Source organism: Drosophila arizonae, chromosome 5 (assembly GCF_054131065.1).
Source record: "Drosophila arizonae isolate 15081-1271.41 chromosome 5, UAZ_ARI_1.0, whole genome shotgun sequence".
NCBI classification, from domain to species: Eukaryota; Metazoa; Arthropoda; class Insecta; order Diptera; family Drosophilidae; genus Drosophila; species Drosophila arizonae.
Genome location: NC_142925.1, coordinates 26,516,089 through 26,541,891, shown reverse-complemented (window position 1 = coordinate 26,541,891; position 25,803 = coordinate 26,516,089). Strand labels below are relative to the sequence as shown.

The window sequence follows — 25,803 nt, the reverse complement described above, 5'->3', positions numbered from 1 at the left end:
ATGGCAATAATAATAATAATATTAATCATTATATTTATCATATTTTATTATTTAATAAAAATTACTATGTTCACTTTAAGTATTCGCGTCTTCTTCAACCTCCCTCCCCTCGCTGCACGGGCTGGCTCCTAATTACTACTTGCAGCTTTGACCTCTTAAATAAATCTGAGTTGCATTTAAGAGTTTGCATTAATATAATTTTGCATATTTTTAAGTTGATTAATTGTGGTGCAAATATTTGAATTATTTTCTATTTATTTCTTATGCCTTGCTGTCTTTTAAGTGCTCATACAATTTAATTTAAGTCAATAAAGTTCAGAGAGGCTTTGAGGCTTTTCAGCGTGATTTCAAACATTTTCGTTTCTCTCGTAATTTCCACAAAAACTAGAGTTGAATTAAATTATTTTGACGCGCACTTAACTCGTTTTCCTTTTTAATATATTTTTGTTTATATTTTTAATATACTGCAAAATGTGTTAGGTTCAAATTACATATCTATCTCGTTTACTTGAAGTATATTAAGTATGTAATTAAAGACTATTTGGATAATGCTGACAATGTCCGATTTTTCTTTTGGTTAAGGTTTACGTTAGTTAAACTCCATATCTATTTGTATATGTAGATTATAATTTTATCGTCGTATTCGAGCCCGATCGGTAATTTGACTAGCACAAGTATTTCTTCTTGGGTTTCATCATGCGAATGCGTCATTTGGAGCCCAGTCCGTTGGGCACCAGCGCACTGGCTGTGCCAGCGGCGACCCCAGCCCCGCCCCCAGCGACGCCAACGGCCGCAGTGCCGCCAGCCGTGCCACCGGCCACTGCCGACTCCCGCACGCCGGCAGCAGCCGCCTGCAGATGCACCGCTGCCGCTGCGGCTGCCGCTGCTGCGGCTGTAGGCGTGGGAGGGGAGCGGGCAGCCATGGCGCTGCGCATGCCGCTGGCGCTGGTGTTAGCACTGGCGGAGTGCAAATGCTTGGCGCTCAGCTCGCTAGCCCGTGAGTTGCCGCACACCTATAAGCCGATCCGAAGAGCACTGGGATTAGTGATGTGTTCAGCAGGGTTCCTTCAGCTGCTGGCAACTCACCTGGTGATGGCTGTCCCAGTCCCTGTACTGGCATGAGGCGCTGCAGTAGCGTGCCATGTTGCAGCCGGAGCAAGTCTCCGTGGCCTTGCGGCCGCAGTTCCAGCATTGCTGCTGCAGGCTGCTGCCCTGTAATGGAAGGGCCAAGGAATAATATTATGTTATGTTAATGAAATAATATGTAATCCCAAGGTTCAGTATTTAGAAAGCACTTACATTTTGCGCGCTGGTTATGGATGGCGACTTATTATCCAGATCGCGATCTCCGCTGGAGTGGCGACTCATCTCCATGAAGAACTTTTCCATGCGCAGTCGCTCTTGAGTCATGATCTCGGCTGCACGCGTTTCAGCTGCCACCACGGCTCTCTGTATCTCGATGACCGCCTGCCGCTTGACCTGCCAGGGCGGGAGGAGAGCACAGTAAACACAAAGCTAAGTCTGGGGACTCTGTGGGAGACTCACCTGGGTGACTGCATCCTCGGCGTTACGCTTGAACTCGGCCACCTTCTCCTCGGTCTGGCGACGCAGCTCGGCCATGGCGGCGGGCGTCAGGTCCTGGCTGCCGTTGCTGCCGTGCTGTGGCTCGATGCCGCGCTGCTGCAGGATGGTGATGGCCCGCTTGGTTTTGTCGACCATGGCCGAGATACAGTTAAGCATGGTGTGGATGTTCTTCCACTCCTCCTCGCCGCCAGGAGCAGGGGCAGGAGCAGCTGCTGCTGGCGCATTGCCCCCGCGCGCCACCTGGGGCAGCGAAAGCCTGCTAGCGCCCTGCCCCGACTCGGGCAGGCGCAGGTCCCGCTCGTCACGCTGCATGAAGCCCGCGGCAGCAGCCGCTTCGCCGGCAGCAGTCGCAGTGCTATAGTCGAAGGCGAGCACCGAGTGGGCGGCAGCCGGATGCATGGCCAGTCGCTTGCTGGGCGGCGCGTAGGCTGCGCCGGCGTTGGGCATGTACTCTGCCCACTCCTGCAGGCCGTTGTGCGCGCTGTGCTCCATGATGGAGTCCGAGGAGCGGCGCTTGAAAAGTACCCCGCCATTGCCGTTGGCTGCAACCGGCGCCGGCGCCTCCAGCTGCACGAATATGTCCGCGAACTCGGCGCTGCCCACGCCATGGGGCGTCAGCTCCATCACAGCCTGCTCGTTGCTGGTCACGTACTGCATGGCCGACTGGTTAGTGGCTCGCGCCAGGGCCAGGATCTCGCGCTGCATCAGGGCCACGCTGTTCTTGAGCAGCGGCATCACATACGGTCGCAGCGGTAGGTTGATGGCCTCCTGCAGGGCCAGTCGGAACTCTTCCAGTGATATGTTGCTGCTAGCCAAGGACAGCACTAGGGCGCGCACCCGCTCGCTCACCTCCGGCTGGCCGAGCTCCTGCGAGAACTGCAGCAGGGCGCCCAGGAACTTCCGCAGCTTGGACAGCAGTCGCGCCTGCTCCACGTGAGCAGCCGCTGCAGCCGCGGCCGCAGCCGCGGCTAGAGAGGCTGCGTGCTGTGATCCTGGCGTGGGCGACGTGGCGGAGCTAGCGCCGCCGTTTACCACGGGGGAGGCGCTCGTATTGCGCTGTGGTCGCTGGTGGTGGTGCATCTGCTGGGGCGGTGAGTGGGGAGAGCGCGGAGCAGCTGCCATATTGCGCGCCAGCGCAGGAGGCGACTCTGGTGGCGTGCGACAGAGCCGATCCCTTTCACGTTCACGATCACGTTCTCGTTCTCGTTCCCGTTCCCGTTCCCTTTCACGCTCCCGCTCTCGGCTGCCGTTGGGCGTGAGCTGCTGACTGCTGACTGTGTTGGTGCCGGTGATGGACATGTCCTTGCTGCTGCTACTGCTGCTGCTGCTGCTGCCGCCTGCCGAAGAGGAGTTGGTGGCGGTGGTGCTGGAGCTCTTGTCGCCGTTGCTGCTGTTGCTGCTGCTGTTGCTGCTGTTAGCTGTTTGTCGGATTAAAAGGGAAAAGGAAGCAGTCAGCTCGTTAGTTAGTTCGCAATAAACAATGAAGAGAAACAAGACACCCACACCCACACACACAGAGGAACGCACAGGATGTGCAGACGAAGCGCATTACAAATGCATTAGGAGCTGCTGTAGACGTTACTGCAGCTCGGAAGCTCCGATTCTGGCCAACTCGGAAGCTAGGCAGAGGCAAGCAACATCAGCCGTGCAGCAAAATATGTATATATTTCTGCCGACCGCAAACATGCTACAGCACTTGTCTGTCCCATCGCCGGGGGACGCCGCACTAGCATTAACAAATTTGTTTGAACATGGGAAATAAATTAGCAAACATTTTTGGGTACCATTTGCCAGGCAACAAGCGCCCAGCCCAGCTCAGCCCCGTGCAGGCCAGCCGAGTCGAGCAAGCAAATCAAGCAACACGCACTAATTGGTGGCCCAAGGAGGAGAGAAGAGTAGTTGCACTACGAGGGAAACGGGGGAATCGAGTTGCTCCGCCGGGTGCAACGTGCCTGGACCTGATCCTGCTGCCAAAACGCCGCATTCAGCAGCAGCTCAACGTCAAAGCCACAGCACAGTGTGGCTCGGGACTGGTCCGGAACTGAAAGTGGGGGATTTGGGCTTGGCACACGAAGCTCAACGGTTGCAGGCGACAAATAAAAACGAATAAGTTTTCGTTAATAGCAAAACAAAAATATAACAAAATATAACGAGATCCCCTGAACCCTTCCAGCAACTGATATTTCAAAATTTATTAATTAATTTCAAGTCTCTAGCGCTTAGATCTTAGATCTGAGATCGAGGCGTCCAAACATACGGACAGACGGACAGGGCTAAATCGACTCAGCTCGTCGTGCTTTGGAAAATACAGGCATATCTATGTTATCTTTGAAATCTAAAAGCTATTAAGCAGTTAAGTTCCCATAGTAAGCTACCACTGCAGCCAATGCGTGTTTATGCGTGCGTACGTAGGGCTGTGTGTGTGCGTGTGTGTCCATGTGCGAATAATTATTGAAATATCAGTTGCTCGAAGACTTCAGGGGATCTCGTAGTCGGGCAGTCTCGACTATAGCTTTCATACTTGTTATTTTTGGGACTTATGTTAGACGCGTTCGCAATCTCTATCCCTAAACCTCGCTCTCTTGTTCTCTCTTTTTCTCTCTCTCTTCCTCTCTTTGTCTGTCTATCTAACTCTCAATATATTGCTATTGCGATACATCTCATTGTAAATTTTCAAACAATTCATTTCGCAAATATATTGTCGCCTGTGTCGCACTGGAGACCAAACACACACCAACTTTGTTTGTACAAGCTAATGGAAATTGTTTATGTGTGTGTGATTGGGCGGCTAGCGGGAGTGGAAAGGTTGCCACTGCTGCTGTTACTGCCGCTGCTGCTGCTGCTGCTGCTGCTGTTGACGATGACGACGTTCATGGCAGCCAGTCGATGCTGCTGCTGCTGTGGCTGCTGCTGTAGTTTGCTTTTGTGATAATGATTGTGGATACAGCTGCAACTGGCTGTGTTTTCACAGCCATTCAGGCACGCCAATCGAAGGGACACAAACACACAGACACACACACACACAGATAGAGAGGGAGGGGGCACGAGGCGGTGGGGACTGGGAGGCATCACTCAGCTAAGTTGGCGGCGGCTTATCAAACGCCAAACATAGACAATGATGGATCACATGATGCCGCCGCCGGCCCTGTAATTGTCTGCTATGCAAAAAGCAAAAAAGTGTGTATAATATAATCAAACAAATAAAAGGAACCAAGTGTCGCTCTGGCTATGTATCTGTCTCACTGAGTCCGAGTATCCCACAGCTATCTAACAGCGTGCTGCTGGGGTACAATTGTAAAATATTGCAGTTGGCTGAGGCTTAAAAGTTTGCTAGAGCCGCAAACCGCAAGTGACCCAAAGTTGTGCCCCAAGGGCCGAACGGATGGGGGCATGGCTGATGGGGCGGTTAGCTGACCAGCTGTGACTGGGCACGAAAAATGTTTCGGCCACGAAAAACTATTTACGAAAATTTTGTGTTGACAATTCACATATTTTCTAAAACATAATGTTGGCAATTTTCCGTTTGTGTGTGTGTTAGTTAGTGTGTGTGCTGGGTTGGGGCATGGCAATGCGGCCATGTGGGAGCCTCGACGGCTGGTGCAACATCAGCTTCATGAGTGAGTTTCAAGAGCAGCAGCAGCCATCGATTTAGGGTTACGTATACGCAGCGTGGGCTAATGGCAGTCTATGCATGTGTGTGTGTGTGTGTATGTGGGTGTGTGTGTGTGTGTATGCTGGAATGTATGAGTGTATGGGCAACAGAATTTGCACAGCTGCGTCCCATAGATTGCAGTCGAGCGCACAGAACGAAATGTTGGCAACTTTAGTTAGTGTTGTTGCTATTGTTGTTGCTGTTGCTGTTGCTGGCATAGTCATTTGGGAAAACAATCATTTTGGCAAATATTCATCATGCGCTGTTTGTGATTATCATCATCAGCAGGCGGCAGAAGACCATAATGAAGTTGCTGCTCCTGCTGCTGCTGCTGATGCTGCTGATGCTGCTGTTGATGTTGTGGGCGTCTCTGCAACACAGCAAACATTTGTTGAACAAAACTTTTTTTTGAAGAGCTTCAGTTTTGAATGCTAATTAGAAAGCTGGGTTTCATACAATTTAAGCGCCTTAAATTCAGAGCATACACACACGCGCACGCACGCTTTATTGGCCTGGGAACAGGCGCAGCTTGTGACACAGGTACGCACAGCCAGAGCAACTAGAGCGTCGACAACGACAACAACAAAAGCACCAGCAATCAAAGGAGCGCATACAATTCAGCAGTCCCCAAAAGCTGGCCACACTTTTTGCCATATGAAGCCTGTTGTTGCACTTCCTCCTCTTCCTGCTGTTGCTGCTGGGAACGCCAGCAGCCGTTGCTATTCCATGGAGTATTGTTCAAACAGCAAAAAATATATATAGAATGGTAAAATTCTGCTGGCTATCCAGCATCCCTCGCAATCAACATAACATTTGAAGGCAGTTGCTAAGGGCTCAAAATATCTGTGAACAGCTTATCTAAATATATGTTGATTGATTAAATAAATTCTTGTATATTTAAAAATATATGTTGATTGATTAAATAAATTCTTGTATATTTAAAAATTCAATGAAGTATTTTATTATTTTTCAGATCTGGTTATCAATATCTTTAGTAAATAATCTTTTAAAAAGTTGCCTAACAAATTTAAATGTGTTTAATTAATTTCACATTTGATATTAGGTAGTTCACATAAATATCTCGAAGTGTTGGAAATATATTTAATAAATTCATGTATACTGATGCGCTGATAAAAACATTAGTGCGACCGAGCACTAAATGTCGCAAAAAATATTTGGAGAATTAGTAACTCAATAATTAATAATTAATTAATTGTATGTTAATTTTAAAATTCGTTTCAAGTTTGTGTCGAAATCTTCAGTTTATCAGTTAGTTTTTATGACGAACCGTATTAATACTACTACTATTTTTGACCACAGGCGTACATACATATATATTTATATATGTTAATGCAAATAATTTTGTTGTCATTCAAGCATTTGTTGGTATTTTCGCTTTCTAATTCTTTTTAAGTTTTCTGATACGCGGTATTATCTACAGTGCTTATCATATCCAGCAACTTCAATTTTGAACCAATTTTAACAACATTTTTAAGGGTTTTTTAAAATAAATTTGACAATACTTTGTTGACAGGATTTAGTAGAATTTATCGAAATTTGTGATCAATTTATAGAAAACTAAGAAAGAACTGTTAACTTTTGCTGTGTGCTAGCATTTTTGCTTGCATTTTTGTGTATCATAATTACAGCCCACATTAACAAATTTTAGTTTATTAAGTGCGGAGCAGACTTTTGGCTTTCCAGACCTTGTAATTAAATAAATTTAGATAATTTTTAAGAGATGCCGCTTGGAAAACAATTATCTGATCATGAAAAGGGCCGTATTTTCTCACTTTTTGAGTCAGGAGAGTCTATTTTAATCCCGAAGAATATGGATAAAGAAAACGAATGGCGGGAAAACCGTTACTAAATGCGGTCGATAAACGCAAAACCATCAACAGGTCAACCGCTTGTACAGTTTAAGATCCTAAAACGTAGATTCTAAATGAATGACAAAGTTTCGAAAATGAAAAAGATAAATTTAGTGGCTTCAATGACGAAGCGAGTTTTTAAGTTCACTTAGGCAAATGGAGGCCGGAACAAAATATTAACATTCGTTTTCCCAATCCGCAACGATTTCGGATTTTTTTTGACCAAAGCATGAATTTGGGCTATAATTTTGATACAGCAAATGGGAGCTGTTTGTTTTTTGTTTTTTATACCCTGAACCCATTGAAAATGTGAAATCAGGGTATAATGGTTTTGTTGAAATGTATGTAACAGGCAGAAGGAGGCGTGGCAGACCCCACAAAGTATATATATACTTGATCAGGGCGACGAGCTGAGTTGATTTGGCCCTGTCCGTCTGTCTGTCCGTCTGTCCGTCCGTCCGTCTGTCCGTCTGTCCGTATGTATGAACGCGTCGATTTCAGAAGATATAAGAGCTAGAGACTTCAAATTTTTTTTAAATGTCCGTAATTACAGCGCGCATATCAAGTTTATCATTAAAAATCGATAACTCATCCCGATATTTTTTTATCGATAAAAAACCTTATCGAAACCCAGTTATAAAATTATATCTTCTACACCTTTATTGCTAGTGTCTCCAAATTTTTAATGTATGCTTATATGCAATTTATACAATTTCGGTTTTTGTTAAAATTTACCCCCCACCTCTAAATTCACCCCCTCACCCACACTTTTGTAAAAAGCGTATTTCAAATACTAGAGACTTGTGCTTTGGCAATTATATGTATATTCATGTTATAATCATAATCTGAAAGTTTCATGAAGATCGTACGTCCATAAAAAAAGTTATTAAGCAATTAAGTTCTCATAGTAAGCGCACACTGCAGCCCATGCGTGTTTATGCGTGGGTGCTTGTGTGTGTATGTGTTTGTGTATGTGTGTGTGTATGTGTGTGTGTATGTGTGTCTGTATGCGTGTGTGTGTATGTGTGCCTGTGTGTGCGTTTGTGTGTGTATGCATGTGTGAGTGTATGTGTGTCGCAGTTCGCAGTTCGCAGTTCGTGTCGTGTTTCTTATGTAAGCTGAAAGACGCGAAAAATTATTGAAATATCTATTGCTCCAAGGGTTCAGGGGATCTCGTAGTCGAGCAGTCTCGACTAGAGCTTTTTTACTTGTTTTTTTTTGCTTCTTTTTAAGAAATCGTTATAAAGTCGTTAATTTTAATTGAAAAAGTTTGTTGCTATTCATAATTGAAATATCGAACTACTCATTTTTGAAGATTTTAAGGAAATATGTCATTTGGGAAAAATTTTCAGCCGATTCGTTTAAGTGGATTAAAAGTGGGTTTTAAATATGATAAGCACTGTAAGCTCAAGCCAAACCGCCAACCAAAAATACATATATAAATAAATAAATCTCCATAGACGTCCATAAGAAAAATCTATAGTTATGCAGTTTATAGTTTAATCTAAAAATGTTCATATTTGTCTTTTCTCTATTTATTAAAAATAACTTTTCTTGGGCCTTTAAGAACCTGAGCATTCAGACACTCCTAGAAAATTGGACAATTACGAATTGTTAAAACTTTCATGTGACTAAACAAATTTTATAATTTTGGAATTTATTTATGCTAAATGTATTGTGCATTAATTCATTTATAATATTTAACTCTGGCTTAAAATTTCTATCCCTCTCTCTCTCTCTCGCCCTCTCTCCGCTTCTCTCTCTCTCTTTCTTTCTCTCGCTGGCAAGACATGTTGATTTTCATATCGCTAATTGTTTAGCCTAGCCTTAACATAAACAGCCAAACACCCTTAGTGTACACTCACACTCGAACTCAGACTCACATTCATATTCACTCACACTCACACTCACACGCACTCACACAGCTGCTACGATTCACACCATCAATCGTTGGGGCTGTCGCTTGGCTGCACTTGTGCTCCCAATCCCAACTCTGGAGTCCAAATTAAACGCCTTAACGTCTGTCATTGCCACACTCACTCACACACACATAGATACTTCCTCTTCCCCTACCCGAACATCCCGCTTTCAGGCCACCCACTGCTCACACGTGTGTTGTCCGCATGCCACTCACCTTTAAACCGTCGACTAATTGCAGCCGCAGTAGCCGCTGTGTTGGCTGCTGCTGCTGCTGCTGATGAGGACGCTGAGGATGACGCGGATGAGGCAGCTGTTGATGTTGCGACTGAGACCGCTGCCGCTGCTACTGCTGCTGCTGCTGCCGCCGCATCGTAGGCGTCCTTGTCGGTAATCTCCTCCTTAATTATCGCTTTGCCGTCGAGCGCCATCTGGAAATAGTCGCAAATTAGTTAAGAAACTTACGCACTCTGATGTTGTCGTTGCCCCCAACAAGCAACAACAACAACAGCAACAATAAAATGCCCCACAGTTTGTAATTATAAACAACGAAACCTGTTCAGGTTCCCATGCGTCTACGAAAACATCAAGTGACAAAGTTCTCACATTATGATTTCAAATTATTTGATTTCAATTTGATTAAATTGTTCTCTGACATGCAAATTGGGCTCACCAATCCCAAGGTCCTAGCTGGCCATGCCCGTTGCCGGAGCATTGTAAACATGTGTGTGCGTTGGCCCTGGGAGCGATTCTCATTAGGGGCAGCTGCAGCTAAGGTATTTCCAGCGCATACCAAATTATTTGGCAAGCCCCAATCAGCAATTTTCAGCCAACTATTGGAATTGGTAATGTTCGGGGCGGGAAATGTCAAAACATCAGTTGAGCGACAATTACATAAGCAGACAGTGTACAAGTTGGGGCTGAAACTTCACCCATTTTCAATGGGAAATCAGGGTATAATGGTTTTGTTGAAATGTATGTAACAGGCAGAAGGAGGCGTGGCAGACCCCACAAAGTATATATATTCTTGATCGGGACGACGAGCTGAGTTGACTTGCCCCTGTCCGTCTGTCTGTCCGTCTGTCCGTCTGTCTGTCCGTCCGTCTGTCCGTATGTATGAACTCGTCGATTTCAGAAGATAAAAGAGCTAGAGACTTCAAATTATTTTTTTAAATGTCCGTAATTACAGCGCGAATATCGAGCTTATCACTAAAAATCGATAACTCATCCCGTTATTTTATTATCGATAAAAAACCTTATCGAAAACCAGTTATAAAATTATATCTTCTACACCTTTATTGCTAGAGTTTCCAATTTTTTTATGTATGCTTATATGCAATTTATATAATTTTTCAAATACTAGAGACTTGTGCTTTGGCAAACACATGCATATCCATGTTTTAATTATAATCTAAAAGTTTCATGAAGATCGTATGTCCACAAAAAAAGTTATTAAACAATAAAATTCTCATAGTAAGCGCACACTGCAGCCCATGCGTGTTTAAGCGTGGGTGCTTGGGTGTGTATGTGTGTGTTCATGTATGTGTGTGTGTGTATGCGTTTGTGTGTGTATGTGTGTGTGTATGCGTGTGTGTGCGTGTTTGTGGTGTAAGCTGAAAGACGCGAAAAATTATTGAAATAGCTATTGCTCCAAGGGTTCAGGGGATCTCGTAGTCGAACAGTCTCGACTAGAGCTTTCTTACTTGTTACAAAAATCAAGTAAGAAGGCTCTAGTCAACTGCTCGACTAGGAGATACCCTGAATGTGTGTACATTCCAAAGCACAAGTCCCTACTTGAAATTGTTGGCGTGGGGGCGTGGTATGCAAAATCTGTAAATTACGTATTCAGTAAATGTATATACACAGTAAGTCTGAAATCTCCAAGTAGGGTTGTCGAAAATACATATATCGAAATATCAATATATCGATTTTTCTTGCTAAAAAAATATATGTATAGGGATTTTTTTTTTTTTTTTTGCCAAATATCTAGTATATATTTTTTGTGAATTTTTGATATATTTGAGTTGGTCACTATTGTGATAAGTGAGCCAAGCATAAAAGTAAAGAAATTGAATATGGTGAAAACGAATTATTCGGACTTTAAAAATGGAACAGCCAAATGTAATCTGTGCCTTAAAATAATAAAAACAAGTGGTAACACATCAAATTTAGCGTCGCATATGAAAAACAAACACTATGATGCTTTTATAAAGTGCAACCAAAAAGGTAAGTACTTACACATCATTTAAAGTGGCGCAATTTTAGTGTTTGTGCGTATGTGTGTAATTTTAAAGCCCGTGCTCTCTCGGAATACACACGATTGATTTTCATTTGGATTGTTTCGCGAATTATGATTCTAAATTCTTATTCGTTTGTCTAAATAATTAGGTTTCGATGAACTCTGGTGAAAACCAAACAATTCAACAATCTTTCAGAAATGCTGAATATTTTAAAGGTATGTAAAAAAAACGTGTAATCTGGATTTTTTAAACTTTTTCTTCATTTTAGAAAATGGACAAAAGACAAGTGATATACTAGAAGCTTTATGATTTGCAGAGACAACATTCCTGTCCGGTGCGTGGAGAAAGAAGGTCGAACACACCTTCTCAACACATGTGTGCCGCAATTGAAAGTGTCTGGCCGGGCCAAGGCAAGTATAGCATTCATTTTGGCTGCTTTGCTATGTAGTATAATCATGAAGTCAATACGCGTTCCCAAATATTTTTTTCCAGATAACAACATTAATTGAAGAAAAATACATGAAGTCAGTGGTAGTCGAAGATCGCATTACGATGCTTAACCACCCGTGATAGCTTAGTGCTGGAGTGCCGAAGTGACTTGCGTCGGCAATAAAATGTGTTGTCAGCGCCTCACAAAGTCGTATGACGGATACTCATATCACGGAACGCGTTTTTTCTTAAATCATTGAATACCGAATACTTGAGTTAGACGGTCATCGTCATTTTAATAAAAAATACATATTCCTATAATCCTTGTTTTTTGGGACGGATTGTGGGGAAAAAATAAAAAAAAAATAAAATAAATAAAATCGGAAAATATTGGTATATCGATTTTGTTTTGTTAAATATCAAATATCATTTTGAAATTTTTTAAAACTTTGAATATCATTGATATTATATTTAAACATTTTTTAACAACCCTATCTCCAAGTCTAATATTGTTAAATGTTAAATAAGCCTGAAAAAAAAGACAAAATCCATTTATCGATAAAAAAATCGGAGGAGCTATCGAAAAAATATGATAATCTTGTACTGCGTATAGAATACACGAGAATGCAGCATCTAGCTCTTATAGCTTCTCTTACATAACACACGACTGTCTGCTGTTGGCAAGTATAAACAGCACATGTATACACCCGGAACTGACTGCCCATTTAAGCAACCACAACCCAGACATTCCCACCCAACCACCCATCCCGGTGTCGAGCGCTGTCTATGGGGAGCAGCACATTGGCGAGGAACCCCTTTTTGGCACGCACTTGCTCATTTCCATGTCCGGTGGCCCGTTGATCGACCCATGTCGGCTGAGCATGAAAGAATGTGTTGATTTTTATCACTAAAATATGTAAATACCTGGGCGAGCTGTGGGAGTTTGTGCAGCTTGTCGGCTGCATAAACAAAAGTGTAAGAGAAATTGAGGAAAAAGCACAGAAACATCAACATTTTAGAGTCAGAAAAAAATGTGCTCATTCTCATTCATGTTTTCGATCAATCTATGAGAGGTGTAAAAATACATTTGAGGTGTAAAACACATTTGCCTTCTTATTCTTCTTATTTTGTTGGGCAATGTTTAATGTCAATCGTCGCACTTGGGATCTTCAGGGGCTCGTACAGATCTCTCAGAGCGGCAGAGACACACAGAGAGTGAGAGAGAGCAAGAGAAAGAGAGAGAGTGAGAGAGAGAGAGAGGGAGAGAGGGGGAGAGAGAGAGGGAGAGAAAAGAGTGCAAGCTGGCGGGCAGCTGTTTCGCATCAGGCAAATTATCAAAAATGCTGCAAATGAAATTCTATTAAAAACAAACACTTGACACGCAGCTGCCGTTTGCCGAAGTGCCGACAAAAGAGGAGCAACAGCGGCGGAGACGGGGGCAGAGGGACGGGAATTGAGGACTAATGACAGATCCAACCGACATATGGCGTCTATAACACTTGTCAACTGTTTGGCTAGGTGGCTTGCTGGTCAGTGGGCAGGGCGGAAACTAACCAAATGAAACATGCGTGACAGACGGCAACAACAAGTGTTTCGAGTGTGCGCCAGGTGAGTGGGAGTTGCGAGGGGCCGGCTGGTTATGGAATGGGCTGACTCACTTAATAGCTTGGCTGGCTCACTGCCTCACTGGCTCACTGGCTGGCTGGCTGGCTGGCTGGCTGGCTGGCAGCAGCTGTTAGCGAGGCATAGGACCCGGCTATGACGAATGAATCAAATGTCAGCAGCAGCCGTGTCGTCGTCGTCGTCTCTCAAGCAGCTGTCGCCTGTCGGCGCCATCAGGCGAACAGAGCTTCAACTTGTGTCGTTGCCACCCCTCTGCGCACACACACACAGATATACAGCATGCTCACTACACCTACGCTAGGGTCTCAGCCACTTCAAAGCGCCTGGGCTTGAGCTTCAGTTTGAGCAAAATGGAAAATGTCGCCCGCAGAACTTTTGCCACAAAACTTGAACAGAGCGGGGCATGGGGCATGAGGCAGGATGCTGGGGGTGTGCCATGGGGTTGGGGCCGGCAGGCAGCTGTTGGCGCTGACGCTGGCGCTGGCAACCGGCTGCTGGCTAAATTGCTAAAAGAAAAAGTAATTATTTAAACGGCTGCGAGGCGAAGCCGTTTTCTGGCAACTGGACGTGCAAGGGGCGTGGGAACTATTAGGCAAGCAATTCGCCAAAGCAATGACAAATGAAAAGCAACAGCCGACGAGGAGGAGAAGCAGGAGTAGAGCCAGCAACTCGCACATAATTTTCAATTAGGCGCAACACAAATCATAAAAAATTCAACGACATTCATTTAATTCATATAAAAAAGGCCAGCTTAGCCATGTGGCTGGTCAGCACAGCAAGTATATACTTTTATCCCTTTTACTAAGAACAAAAACAACAACAGCAGCAGCAGTAGCAGGAGCAGGAGCAGGAGTAGCAACAGCAGTGAAAAGGCCCAACAACTGTAATAATAACAGCAACAACAATAAGTTGAACAGCTCTGAAGGGTTGTAAGTGCTGGAGGAGTGAGGAAGAGGGGGAAGGGGGAGGGGGGCGTCTGAGTCTGGGACTCGTTGGCTGGAAATCACAGCACAGCTGCATGAGCTTTAACTGTAAGCTGGCAGTCCACGTACAGGCGCTGCGTGTGTGTGCCAATGACAGCCACGTGGACGAGTCCAGTTCTCTCTGTCTCTCTCTCTCCCCCTCTCTCTCTCTCCCCCTCTCTCTCTCTCCCCCTCTCTCTCTCGACCACACACACAGTCCGGCTTTGTATGTGGCTCTGCGGACAGCGTCATTATGCACAAGTGGCGCCCGCCGCCAACGCCGCCTGAAAGAGATTACTGGCGACGACACCTGTGCAACAGCAGCAGCAGGAGTAGCAACAACAACAAATATATCAGACATTCAGACAAAGGACGTGCACACACTCGCACGTATTTCGATCTGTGTGTTAGTGTGTTTCACAGTGAAAAGGTTTTTTTTACAACTTGCAGCGTCAGCTGCTTCATTACACATGAAGCTACAAACATAATTGCATCCAAGCATAGCATCGAATTGCTCACAAGAATTGAAAAGTATTTCAGAAGAATATGAATGCTCCGAGCTTCAGTTTCCATCAGGAGTCGTTGAACAAGATATGTCTCAGAGATGATGTAAGGCTCCTCTAATCAAATAATTGACGAATGATTGACGAATAGTTTGTAATTGTAGAAAGAAGATATCTGAAATTGTCTATTGACTGTTGATTGAGTGAAAAATCATTGATGTGTTTGAAGTAGTTGAGAGGCAAGGTACGCGTAAGGATTCTAAAACGTTGCTCAATAAAAACTAAAAAATGGAAAATAAAGCCAAAAATAAATTGGAACTGATAATCCAGTATGAGTATATTAGGAATTATTGAAAATATAATAAAGAATTACAATATTATTGTGTCTTATATACCACATTCTGTCTGTATGTCTTAAGTCTTTTTTATTCATTTCAGTTTTGATATGCTTTCCCAAATATGTATATGGTACAAGCTTATTGAACTACCCTCGCGCATAGCTACTTCTGTGTGTGTGTGTGTGTGTGTGTGCAAGTGACAGGCTGCAACGAGCCGCAGCTTCGCTGTTATTTTAAATTACACATCAGACAAACAGACAGTCAGCAACAACAGCAGCAACAACAGCATCAGCAGCACCAGCAGCAGCAACAGCAGCACCATCAACAGCAACAATTCTGCACTAGTCACCGCACGTGTGTGTCCCTGCTGTTTACGTCGCCTCCCTTTGGCATTTTCTGTGTGTGTGTCGGGCATAATAAGATAATAGCGTGTCAGAGCGACGAGCATCAGCCACAAAAAAGGCGGCGGCAGCACCGGCAGCAGCAGCAGCAGCAGCAGCAGGAAAAACAGTTGAGCGAGTGTCGCGCTTAATCGGCTTTATGGTCTGTTTTATTTCCGATATGAACTGTTTTATGTCTCGCCTGGCCATTAACTAGCCAGCCAGAGAATCGGCGAGTCGGCGAATGTGTTGCAGCTGCAGCTAGAACATTTGGCAACCGCGGCATGCGACTTTTGCCACATGTTGCCAGCAATTCAATTATGCAGCTGCAGCTGTTGCTCATGCTGTATGTTGTTAATGTTGCAGTTGCTGATGCAGCTGCTGTTTCAGTCGCTGTTGCATTTGCTGCTGCTACAAATGCAATTTTCAAACGAATCGAATTCCGTCGCTGGCAATTGAAGATTTTTCCAACTGTTCCTCTTGTTCTGCTTGTCTGATTGGAAAAGCGTTTTCAGTTAGCGCGCTGCACGCCAGCACGTGCCACCACTTGCCGCCGTTGTTGTTGCTCCTGCTCCTGTTGTTGATGGCCTGTGCAGCCAAGTTGTCTGCAACAGTCGTGCGAGGCCTCGAGGGTGGGCCAAAGAGCGGGGCACACCACATGTTGGCACGTGCCTCTGCCTTGCCTCTGCTGCTGCCGCTGCTAAAGTTGATGTCGTGGCTAGGACTGCGGCCGACAATTGTTGTGGTGCTATTGCTGCTGCCGTTTTCAATTAAAAATTGCGACTGACAGCTGTGCCGGAGCACCTGTGAAATGCTGTGCCACCTTGTGTGTGTGTGTGTGTGTGTGTGTGGCGTCAAAGCCCAATTTTGTTTCTTTATGCGTGGCACATGCAAAAGTCGATGAATGTTGCTGCTGCGATGCCTGCAACACATGCCAGCAACAGTCAACTGCTTGAGGCAGTAGCAGCAAAAATCTGTTGCCGGCACTTGAGCTGCAGTTCAAGCAACTGCGCCATGACAAGTAACAAGACGCAAGGGGGGCCAAGGGGACAAACAGAAAGTAAGAGGGGGAGAGAGAATCGGAAAGAAAGAGAGAGGTAGATATACTTAAACTGACAGCTGTTGCCACTTGGCGGGCGCAGTTTTTCAGTTGCCGCTGCTGCGGCTGCCGTTGCTGTTGCTCTTGCTCCCTTGTATATTGTCCATTGGCTCGTCGCTTCGTTGCCTGGCATCAGGCGTTTCATCTGGCGCAAGAAATATTGCGGCAGCTGCGACGTTGTCGTCGTCGACGTTGTTGGCCGACGCCCCTTTAGCCCGTTGTATATGTATATACATATATATATATATTTATATGTGTGTGTGTATATGTGACAAGGTCAGCGCTGTGTCTGGAAATTGAGGCAGTTGCTGCTGCAAATTCAATTCAAATGTTTTTGGCCCAAAGCAACCAGCAGCAGCAGCAAGAGCAAGCCCAAGCAGACAATTTGGGAGCTTGCCAGTGAAAGGCAAAGGCAAACGCGAAGGCAAAGGCCATGGGAAAAGCAGAGCGGGGGTGGGAAAAGCAAAGGGACTTAATGCCAACGATGCTGTATCTGCGCTGGACATGCCGTTAGTCCCGGCATTTTCTTTTTGAAGCTTTCCTTTTCTCTCTTTTTTTCTGCACATACAATTTAGAGAATGTTTAAAACATAAGAGGCGACAGTTGAGGCTAAAGGATTGCCAGTTAGTCGAGGGGCGTGGCTAGCTGGTCGGCGGGAGGAGGCGGCCCAATGAAGTGTATGTTGGAAATGGCAGCAACACCATGAAGAAGATGAATGAATGAAATGTGCACTTAGTATGACACTCTTGCATCTGTTGAAGCAACGACAGCAAATGGACAACATGACGCACTCCACAGCTGCAACATCTCTGGCAGCTCCATGGCCTCTCTGGCTCGAGCTATGGCCAGCAAGTGTTTCGAGCAGCTGCAAGAGAATGGATATCAGCAGGATATACCACTCCAGTCTATTCTATATATATATTTTTATACCCTGAACCCATTGAAAATGGGAAATCAGGGTATAATGGTTTTGTGAAAAGTATGTAACAGGCAGAAGAAATCATCGCAAGCCCCATAAAGTATATACATTTTTGATCAGGACGACGAGCTGACTCGATATAGCCCTGTCCGTCCGTGCGTCCGTATGAGCAAAAGGATCCCAGAAGATATAAGACCTAGAGAGCCGAAATTTGGCATGCATACTCCTGTATACCATAGACAGTACAAGTTTATCTTATATTTTTGATAACTCGTCCGATAACTTATTTATCGAGAATAATCGAAAAATCGACATTTTTTCTGCCTTTGTTTTTTAGACCTCGAGACTTCAAATTTGCGTTGTATATAAAGTTAATGGATACAAAAATTTTGTAATTTACAGATTTTTGATAACACGCCCCTTAGCCACCGATTTGTAAAAAACTTATTTCAAGTACTAGAGACTTGTGCTTTGGAATGTATATACTTTCTTTCTTACTTTTTGTGGTTTCTTTTGCTGTTGCTGCCACTTGCAGCAGCCACTAAAGGAAAGCACCACTCGAGCTGGGCGACTAGAGGATACCCTGGACCTGATTGATAATATAATAATAAGAATGTGAATCTGTACTTGACCTGCAAACCTCTAGCTAACGGTCTGGGGGATAAGAGACAGATAGACAAGCATGGCTGCATGTCTACGACACAACTCAGTGCCCTGATCATCACATTGCATGTCTTTTGAGGATATCGGTATACCCTGAGGTTGCCTTATCTTTGTGCTCAGCGCAAGAGCAGCAAACTTCAATCGACAAGAGAATGCTTTGGTCAAGAAATACCAAAGGTACTTTTTCGATTACGCGAAGGATGTGTGCATTTCACACACACTCACACGCTCACAACCACACACATTCATTGCGCTGGGCGTTTGTTTGGCTTTGGGTTTTGAGCCGCTGCTCGCAGCTCGCAAAGATGAAATGCTGTGGTTACGGCTAATGTGGCCAATATGGCTAATAAGGCCATTATGGCCAATATGGCTAATATGGCTGTTATCGCTGCGCTAATAAGTAAATTGACTTATTTCCGGTCGCCATTGTCATTTGTCGTGTTGTCTCAGCTGTTTAGCCGGCGAACAAAATGGCGCCTCATTAGTCAATGTCGCCTAGGCAGCCACATGGGCGGCCCTCAGCCGGGGCGTGTCGCCTAATTGCCAAGGTGTGAAAATGATGCCGGCACCACCGCCGCCCACAACTTTGCTTCCCTTTTTGGCAGGGTGGTTGAATAAGGTTGCTAATGATTGATTGAGGGCTTGATGGATGGCTGGGCAGGGATTTTGGTGTTGGTTTTGTTTTTCGTCTGTTCTGCCTGTTGTGCAGAGCCAATGCCACATGTGGCGCCACGACTAAGCAGCAGCAGCAGCAGCGGTAACAGCTGCGCCTGTCAGGTGCATTTCACTCGGCTTGCCTATTATCTTAATCGCTTTGGCCTTTTCGGCGCACTGTCAATGGGCAGTGCATTCGCTGCGCTTGCCTTCGGGCCCTAATCAGCTCGTCAATAGGCCAATTTAGCAGTCCAGCCAGCCAACCAGCCAACGAACTGCCCATCAACTACGTAATTCATTATGAAAATTGCGCAGGTAACGACTCGCCACCCGATTAGGACCTCCACTTCTTGGCTGGCTCTGTTGGCCCAACAAATTCTGCGCCCCTTCAGCCAAAGCAAGGTTTGAGCCTTTTGTCGAGGCCTCATGTATTTGCATATTCTGCAAGCTGAATAAATAAGCAGACGTCTCTGGTGAGACAATCAGCGATACTCTAACACCCTGAAATATTGAATGGAAGCATTACGAAAAAGTAAACATCTCAACAAGTTGTTCGAACTGAAACTGTATACAGGGTTGTCCATACTCAAGGCGACCATTTGAGAGATATAATATTAAACAAGTAAGAAGGATCCAGTCGAGACTGCTCGACTAGGAGATACCCTGAACCCTCTAAACTGATATTCTAATCATTCTGCAATTCTTTTACACACATACATACATATGCATCCACACGCACGCATAAGCTTGCGCTCTGCTAACTGCGCAGTAAGCAGCGACTGCGCTGCAGTGTGGGCAATATTATGAGAATTTATTTGTCGAATAATTTCTTTTGTAGACATACGATCTCAATGAAACTTTCAGAGTGTAATCATATGGTAAATACGTGTGTACATTGCAAAGCACAAGTCTCTAGTAATTGAAATGCGTTTTTTACAAATTGGGGGAGAAGGGGGCGTGGTATCCAAAATTTGTTAATTACAAAATCTTTATATCGATTAACTTTATATACAACGCAGATTTGAAGACTCCAGGTCTAAAAATGTTCAAATTAGGCTAAACAAAAAACAAAATCCATTTTTCGATTATTCTCGATAAAAAAGTTATCGGACGATTCATCGAAAAAATAAAGCAAACTCGTACTGTGTATGGTACACACGAGTATGCATGACAAATTTCAGCTCTCTAGCTCTTATAACTTCTGAGATCGACGCACTCATACGGACGGACGGACGGACGGACGGACAGACGGACAGGGCTATATCGACTCAGGGCTATATCGTCACGCTGATCAAGAATATATATACTTTGTGGGGTCTGCCACGCCTCCTTCTGCCCGTTACATACTTTTTCACAAAAACATTATACCCTGATTTCCCATTTTCAATGGGTTCAGGGTATAAAAAGTGATTTCAATAACTCTACTTGAGTCAAATAAAATGGTTATTATCGACAGCAGTAAATTTCATTTTCTTTGATTAAAAAAAACTTGTGTTCGTCGATTAGGGTTGCCAGATGGGTCGGTCAAATATGGACAGACCGATGAGTTGTTTCCTTGACTTAGCTTTTAGTTATACAGATATATTATATTATATAATATACTTAAACATATATATATATATATATATATATATATATATATATATATATATATATATATATATATATATATATATATATATATATATATATATATATATGTATGTATATATGTATAAACATATATCTATTAAATTTTAATCCTAGTCTCTGATTTAGCTATGTTCTCATATATATTGGCTTAGTTAGGATATACAGTTATGTAGATATATTCGTAAATATATTGTTATATAGTTGTATAGAGAATATCTAAAATATGATATATATTAATTAATAAAGATCTAGTCCGGGCTGGTCGACTACGAAATCCCCTGAAACCTTCGAAGAAGTGATATTTCAATAATTCATCTCGTTTTTCTGGTACCGCAAGAAACACTCACACACTGACACGCATAGGCATGCACGTATTGGCTGCAGTGTATGCTAACTATGGGAACTGTGAGTGTGTGTGTATCTTTCGTGTAAGCAGAAAGACGCAAAGAATTATTAAAATATCAGCAGTCTCGACTACAGTTTTCTTAATTGTTTTGTCGATGGACTATCTTCATGAAACTTTTAGATCGTGATTACAACATTAAAATGCGTACATGTGTCAAAGCAAAAGTCTAGTATTTGAAATACGCCTTTTTCATATGTAGGGATAGGGAATGGTTAGAGGGATGGAAGTCAATTACAAAAAAAAATCGAAATCCTATAAAATACATATGAGTCTACAGATGGTGCTCCAAATGTGTAAGTAACTCCTTTTTGTATAAAAATACAAATTCCGTACATGATTTACATGTACTTCTTTGGCTTATCTAGCCTCTATAGCTTCATAGATTTATGATAAAAATACATATGTATATAAATATATACATATATATTCCTTCGTTATATAGTTGTATAGCAAGTACTTCGAGTCGGATAAATTATTTCGCACTTCTCAGTATGCAACACCGTCATAAGCCTTTTGCAATTGCCAGTTTACCCAACCGCAGAGTACTTGTGGCAGAGCTCAAGCTTCTAAAATGTTTATACAGGTGTCTTGGTCTCAATGACAGCCATCAGCCAGGTAGGCCAGACTATTCAGGCAAAAAGATGAAGAGGCAGCTGCCTCGACTGGACGTGCTCTCCCTCTCTCTCGCATACACACTTCCGCACAAGTGCAGATCATTTGGCAGGACCGCTGCAGCAGCTGCCGTCTAGTCAAGGCCAGGCGGGACGCGGCGAGGCAACAAGGTGGGCTGCCAGTGACTCATGCAGGCAGCAGCAGCAGCAGCTGTTCATGCAGCAGTTCAGTCCCAGCTGTGAGCTGAATGGGAAAATTGGTTAGAAGCTGCTCTGAAATTGAACATAAATATTCGGCCAGCTGCAGGGTGTCGCCTTTTCTGTCAGATCTTTGGCACGTGCGAGCTCAGCGTAAGTTTAACAACTTAACGGATGCATAAAGTAAATTGTGAAAACAACCGCGTCGTTAATAATAATAATAATAATAATAATAAATTGAAGTACTCTATTATTTACTGCGAAGTGCACTTTTTATTGACTTTTTAATATACGCTTCGATTTCGAATCTATTTGTGCCTGAAGTTGAAAGTAATCTTTGCATAAAAATAAATAGCTCCACATAAAACAAATATTTAAAAATAGACTGTGCAAGGAATTCTTTGAAGGAATCATAATTGTATTAGTGTATCAACTAAGATATATAGTTCTTAAATTTCCGGTTTTCATTAAACATATAATATTTATATAATATTTATGCTGTTTGCAATCTTAACGAATATATGATAAATCGCACGACTTTAGTAATTTCGGAAAAATTATAATATAAAGAGAACTTCCAAGTGCCAATCTTAGGATTAACATAGCCAATCGACCAAATCGTAATGTGTTTTCCAAAAATTACGAATATCCGAAATTATTCTTAATATTTATATTTACAAAATATGTAATGAAGCTCTCATGGCAATAATGAAACTAACGAAATAAGGGTTTTATGCTGATGAACAGGATGTGATAGATTTATTATATAATACAATTATATATTGACCTCATGCTGTCATGTCTTATTTAGAAGTTTTTGGCTTCGGAAGAGTTCTTTAGTGCTCGAATTGATATGGAGACGTTGGAGCGGAATCTGCAATTATTTGCAGTTAAGATTCCCCAATGCCCATTCCATGGCCATCAGAAACAGACGGCGACTAGTCAGTGGCAGATACATTCGCATAATTCGCCTATGCCACTATTGTCTCGCACACATACGCACACACACGCACACACATGCACACACACACCACGTGACAACAGGCAAAATAAAAGGAAAAAAACATTTGGGAAATACTCGTAATTTATAATTTCGCACGTGAAACTGACAAAACCAATACGCTGCTGAGCATTTTCTTCTTGTGGCAATGCGAAAATGTGGCGCACTCACACACACACACACACACACACATGCACATTTAGACAAACAGATAGATAGACGCTGGAAAATTAGTATTGCGAACTTTGTAGCTTTGTCTTTGGGCCAAACAATTGCGCAAATAAAAAACAGATGCGTCGCATTTGAGATATATTTAAAGAGCGAACCGCACAGCTGCCCAGATTCCAGATATACAATATATACATATATTTATACACAAGTATAAGCATATCGAGGGAGTACTGCCAGGGACAGCTGGCCCTATCGTGGCATAGACAATCAACATGTGTTGCGCCCGAGTAGGTAGAGGGGGACAAGCACACAGAAAACAGATGCGCATCTTTCAGATACTTTACATGTGGCTCATTGACTTACCATTTTGGCTGCCTGTTGTTGTTGTTGGCCGTTCTTGTGAATATGATTCGGTGCTTTGGTTAATTATGCTCACTTCTTACTGCACTCAAGCGTTTTGTTGCATTGTTTGCGTATCTTTGAGATACTTTCGCCGTTAACACCCACTAAAAATCACGCGCACGCCTTGCCTATGACGGGGCGTAATTGACTATCAACCAATGTGAAACAAATCGTGTGCCGCTTCAATAAATTCAATTGCACATATTTCTATTATTTATTTATTTTCCATTTTCATATTGTTGTTATTGGTTCTGTTGCTGTTGCTGCTGCTGTTCATGACGCGGCGCGAGCAACAACAATTGTTGGCGAGAGCGAAAACGTAGATGCGACTCTTGTACCGGCATGTCGGGCCACTGCCAAACGACTGAAACTGGGAATGGCGGCTATGGAATGCCGAGTCCCGAAAACTGAGAGAAACGCTGCGACGCTGACTCTGCTCTGCTGTGCTGCTACTGCTACTGCTGCTGTTGCTGTTGCTGTTGCTTCTACTGCGTGACGTCCACTCAGTTGAAAGTTGAATTGGTTTGTGAGTGCCGTTTCAGTCCCGACTTGCTCAGGTAGTCCAGCACATGTTTCGGTTGCGTCGTTCGTTTCTTTCTTCGTGACGTTGGCTCGGCTCGCTTGCTCGGCTACTCGTCGGCTTGTCGGCTCGTCGTTCGCCGTGCGCTTGCAGTTTGCAAGGCGCCGGCGCAGTTGGTGCTCGCGTCAGAAACAGCTGTTCAGCTGCTCACATCAACCCCAACCTTATGCCGTTTGGCTTATCACAGGGCCATGCGCGGGAACAACACCAACAGCAACAGCAACAGCAACAGCAACAGCAACAGCAATAGCAACAACAACAGCAGCAACTGCCTGCCCAGACATCGTCGCAGTCTGCACTTCTTCTCTTTCGCTTCGCCTGGCAGCAGCCGGCGTTTGGCCCCGCTGGGCTATTAACATCAGCTGCTGTCGCTGTCGCAGTCGCAGCCTCCCTTCTTCGCCGTTGTCGTGCTGCCTCTGACGGCGGCAGCTGAAAAATTCCTTTTTGGCAGCTTGCTCATCATCCCAAATTTCTCTTCTCTTGTTGTTGTTGCTTCTTCTGCTGCTGCTGGTGCTGCTGTTGTTTCGTTTTATTTTCACTGAAATGTGTTTCACTTGCCATGAAATTCCAGTTGGCATTGCGTTTCCAACTGCGTGCCGATATTTAAATAAATTGCCAACCAATTGTGCACACACATCCACACCCACACCCACACACATGTATTCACACGAAAGTCAGATGAAACAATCCGCTAACCCCACGCCAGTTGTTGTGCATTTGAGAGCATTGAAATGGCCCCTTGTGCGCGTGTTCACACCATGTCAAATGCTCAGATTCACACACTCACAAACACATAGCACATAGCCAAACCACCCCCACCACTCCCTCCGTGTACACCACCTCCCGTCTGTGGTAAGCCCGCAGCGCAGCACACAACTGAGCCTCGAAATGAGCGAGCAAATTAAAGGCGATTTCGCCTTGGTATAGGGGATTTGGGTTCGTCTTCTTTCACAGCTGCGTTGGATTATGTGCGACATGGGAATGCGCTTACAATCAGGAATAGGCCAGCCAGAAGAGGGTGTCAGCAGTGGGCAATGTAGTGTAGCTCAAAATAAGCGATTGAGTCTGGTGCGTATGCTTCAGTTCCCTAAGGACAACTTCCAGCCAAGAATTGAAATCAAAATTGTTTACTTAGCTGTTTTTAAGTCCTTAGATAAACAAAATTGTAAAATATAAATATAATTACCATATTAAATAGACGTATGGCAGCTTATTTGGTATTTCCCACAAGCTATATTATTTCGCATATTATTTCTTCAGTTTGTAGTTGTAGTTGGAGGAATTCACATCCAAATTATCCAACTGTGCTTTGCTACCCCACAGGGACTCATCTCAACTTTATAAACCATCTAGTTATCCATCGATCAATCTAAATTTGCCTTCATTTGCCGTTACATTTCAATACCACAGCAATGGCTATCAAAGTTGACCGTCAGAGCTTGTGCAAAACCAGCCAATGCAATAAGTGGCCATTCATCTTCTGGCTGCCCACACCCGGAGCTTCCACGGGCCCGTCCAGTTGCACAGAGCTTGCCACAAGCGGAACCCGAAGAGACCCAACCACAAGGCTTGGCGGCTCAAATCGCCGTACTACGTAACTTCCAACGGCTGCTGCAGCTGCTACATCTGGCAGTGGCTATAAGGCTCTGCGTTTCCGTCTGCGTCTACATCGACTACGTGCCCGTCTCCATCCCCAGCCCCGTCTCCGTCTATGTCTATCTCTCTAGATACATCTAGAGCTCCAACATTGCCCCTTGGTAGCAGTTGGCCGTGGCAGCGTTGTCGACGTCGTCGTCGTCGTCGGCATCAGGCGGCAAATAATGTAAAACGCCATTAGGCGAGATTTTCTCATACAAACAACAATTGGGCATTGGCACACAGTGCGCCAGCTGACGCTGCCGATGTGGCTGGGCTGGGCGTGTGGACGGGGCAGGGGATGTGGCACAGTGGGTGTTGGACAGAATACTTT

General features: G+C 44.1%; 1 protein-coding gene and 1 long non-coding RNA gene across 3 annotated transcripts; one reads left to right on the top strand and one right to left on the bottom strand.

Annotated features, from left to right (window-relative positions):
* Positions 1-503: 503 nt before the first annotated feature.
* nvy (CBFA2/RUNX1 partner transcriptional co-repressor nervy) lies at positions 504-24,494 on the bottom strand. Of its 2 annotated transcripts, none has more exons than XM_018012383.2 (6): positions 23,216-24,494; positions 9,242-9,455; positions 1,546-3,002; positions 1,300-1,479; positions 1,087-1,212; positions 504-1,013 (listed from the first exon to the last, which is right to left on the bottom strand). In XM_018012383.2, exons 1-6 carry the CDS (start codon positions 23,216-23,218, stop codon positions 708-710), a joined length of 2,286 nt encoding a protein of 761 aa, XP_017867872.2. In that variant the 5' UTR covers positions 23,219-24,494; the 3' UTR covers positions 504-707. The 2 variants fall into 2 exon arrangements, with proteins under 2 accessions (XP_017867872.2, XP_089325680.1); XM_089469554.1 differs by lacking the exon at positions 23,216-24,494 and adding an exon at positions 9,698-9,763.
* LOC149268890 (uncharacterized) lies at positions 10,968-12,036 on the top strand. Its single transcript, XR_016270207.1, has 3 exons — positions 10,968-11,250; positions 11,413-11,479; positions 11,533-12,036. It is a non-coding gene; the product is annotated as an uncharacterized LOC149268890 (long non-coding RNA).
* Positions 24,495-25,803: the final 1,309 nt, after the last annotated feature.

Excerpts from the sequence above, each read along its gene's own strand:
- nvy (XM_089469554.1), bottom strand. The coding sequence starts at position 9,748 with ATGTTTACAATGCTCCGGCAACGGGCATGGCCAGCTAGGACCTTGGGA. Across the intron at positions 3,003-9,241 it reads AATTAGTCGACGGTTTAAAG|CTAACAGCAGCAACAGCAGC; the intron begins GTGAGTGGCATG and ends TCCGACAAACAG. Across the intron at positions 1,213-1,299 it reads CCATAACCAGCGCGCAAAAT|GGCAGCAGCCTGCAGCAGCA; the intron begins GTAAGTGCTTTC and ends CTTCCATTACAG.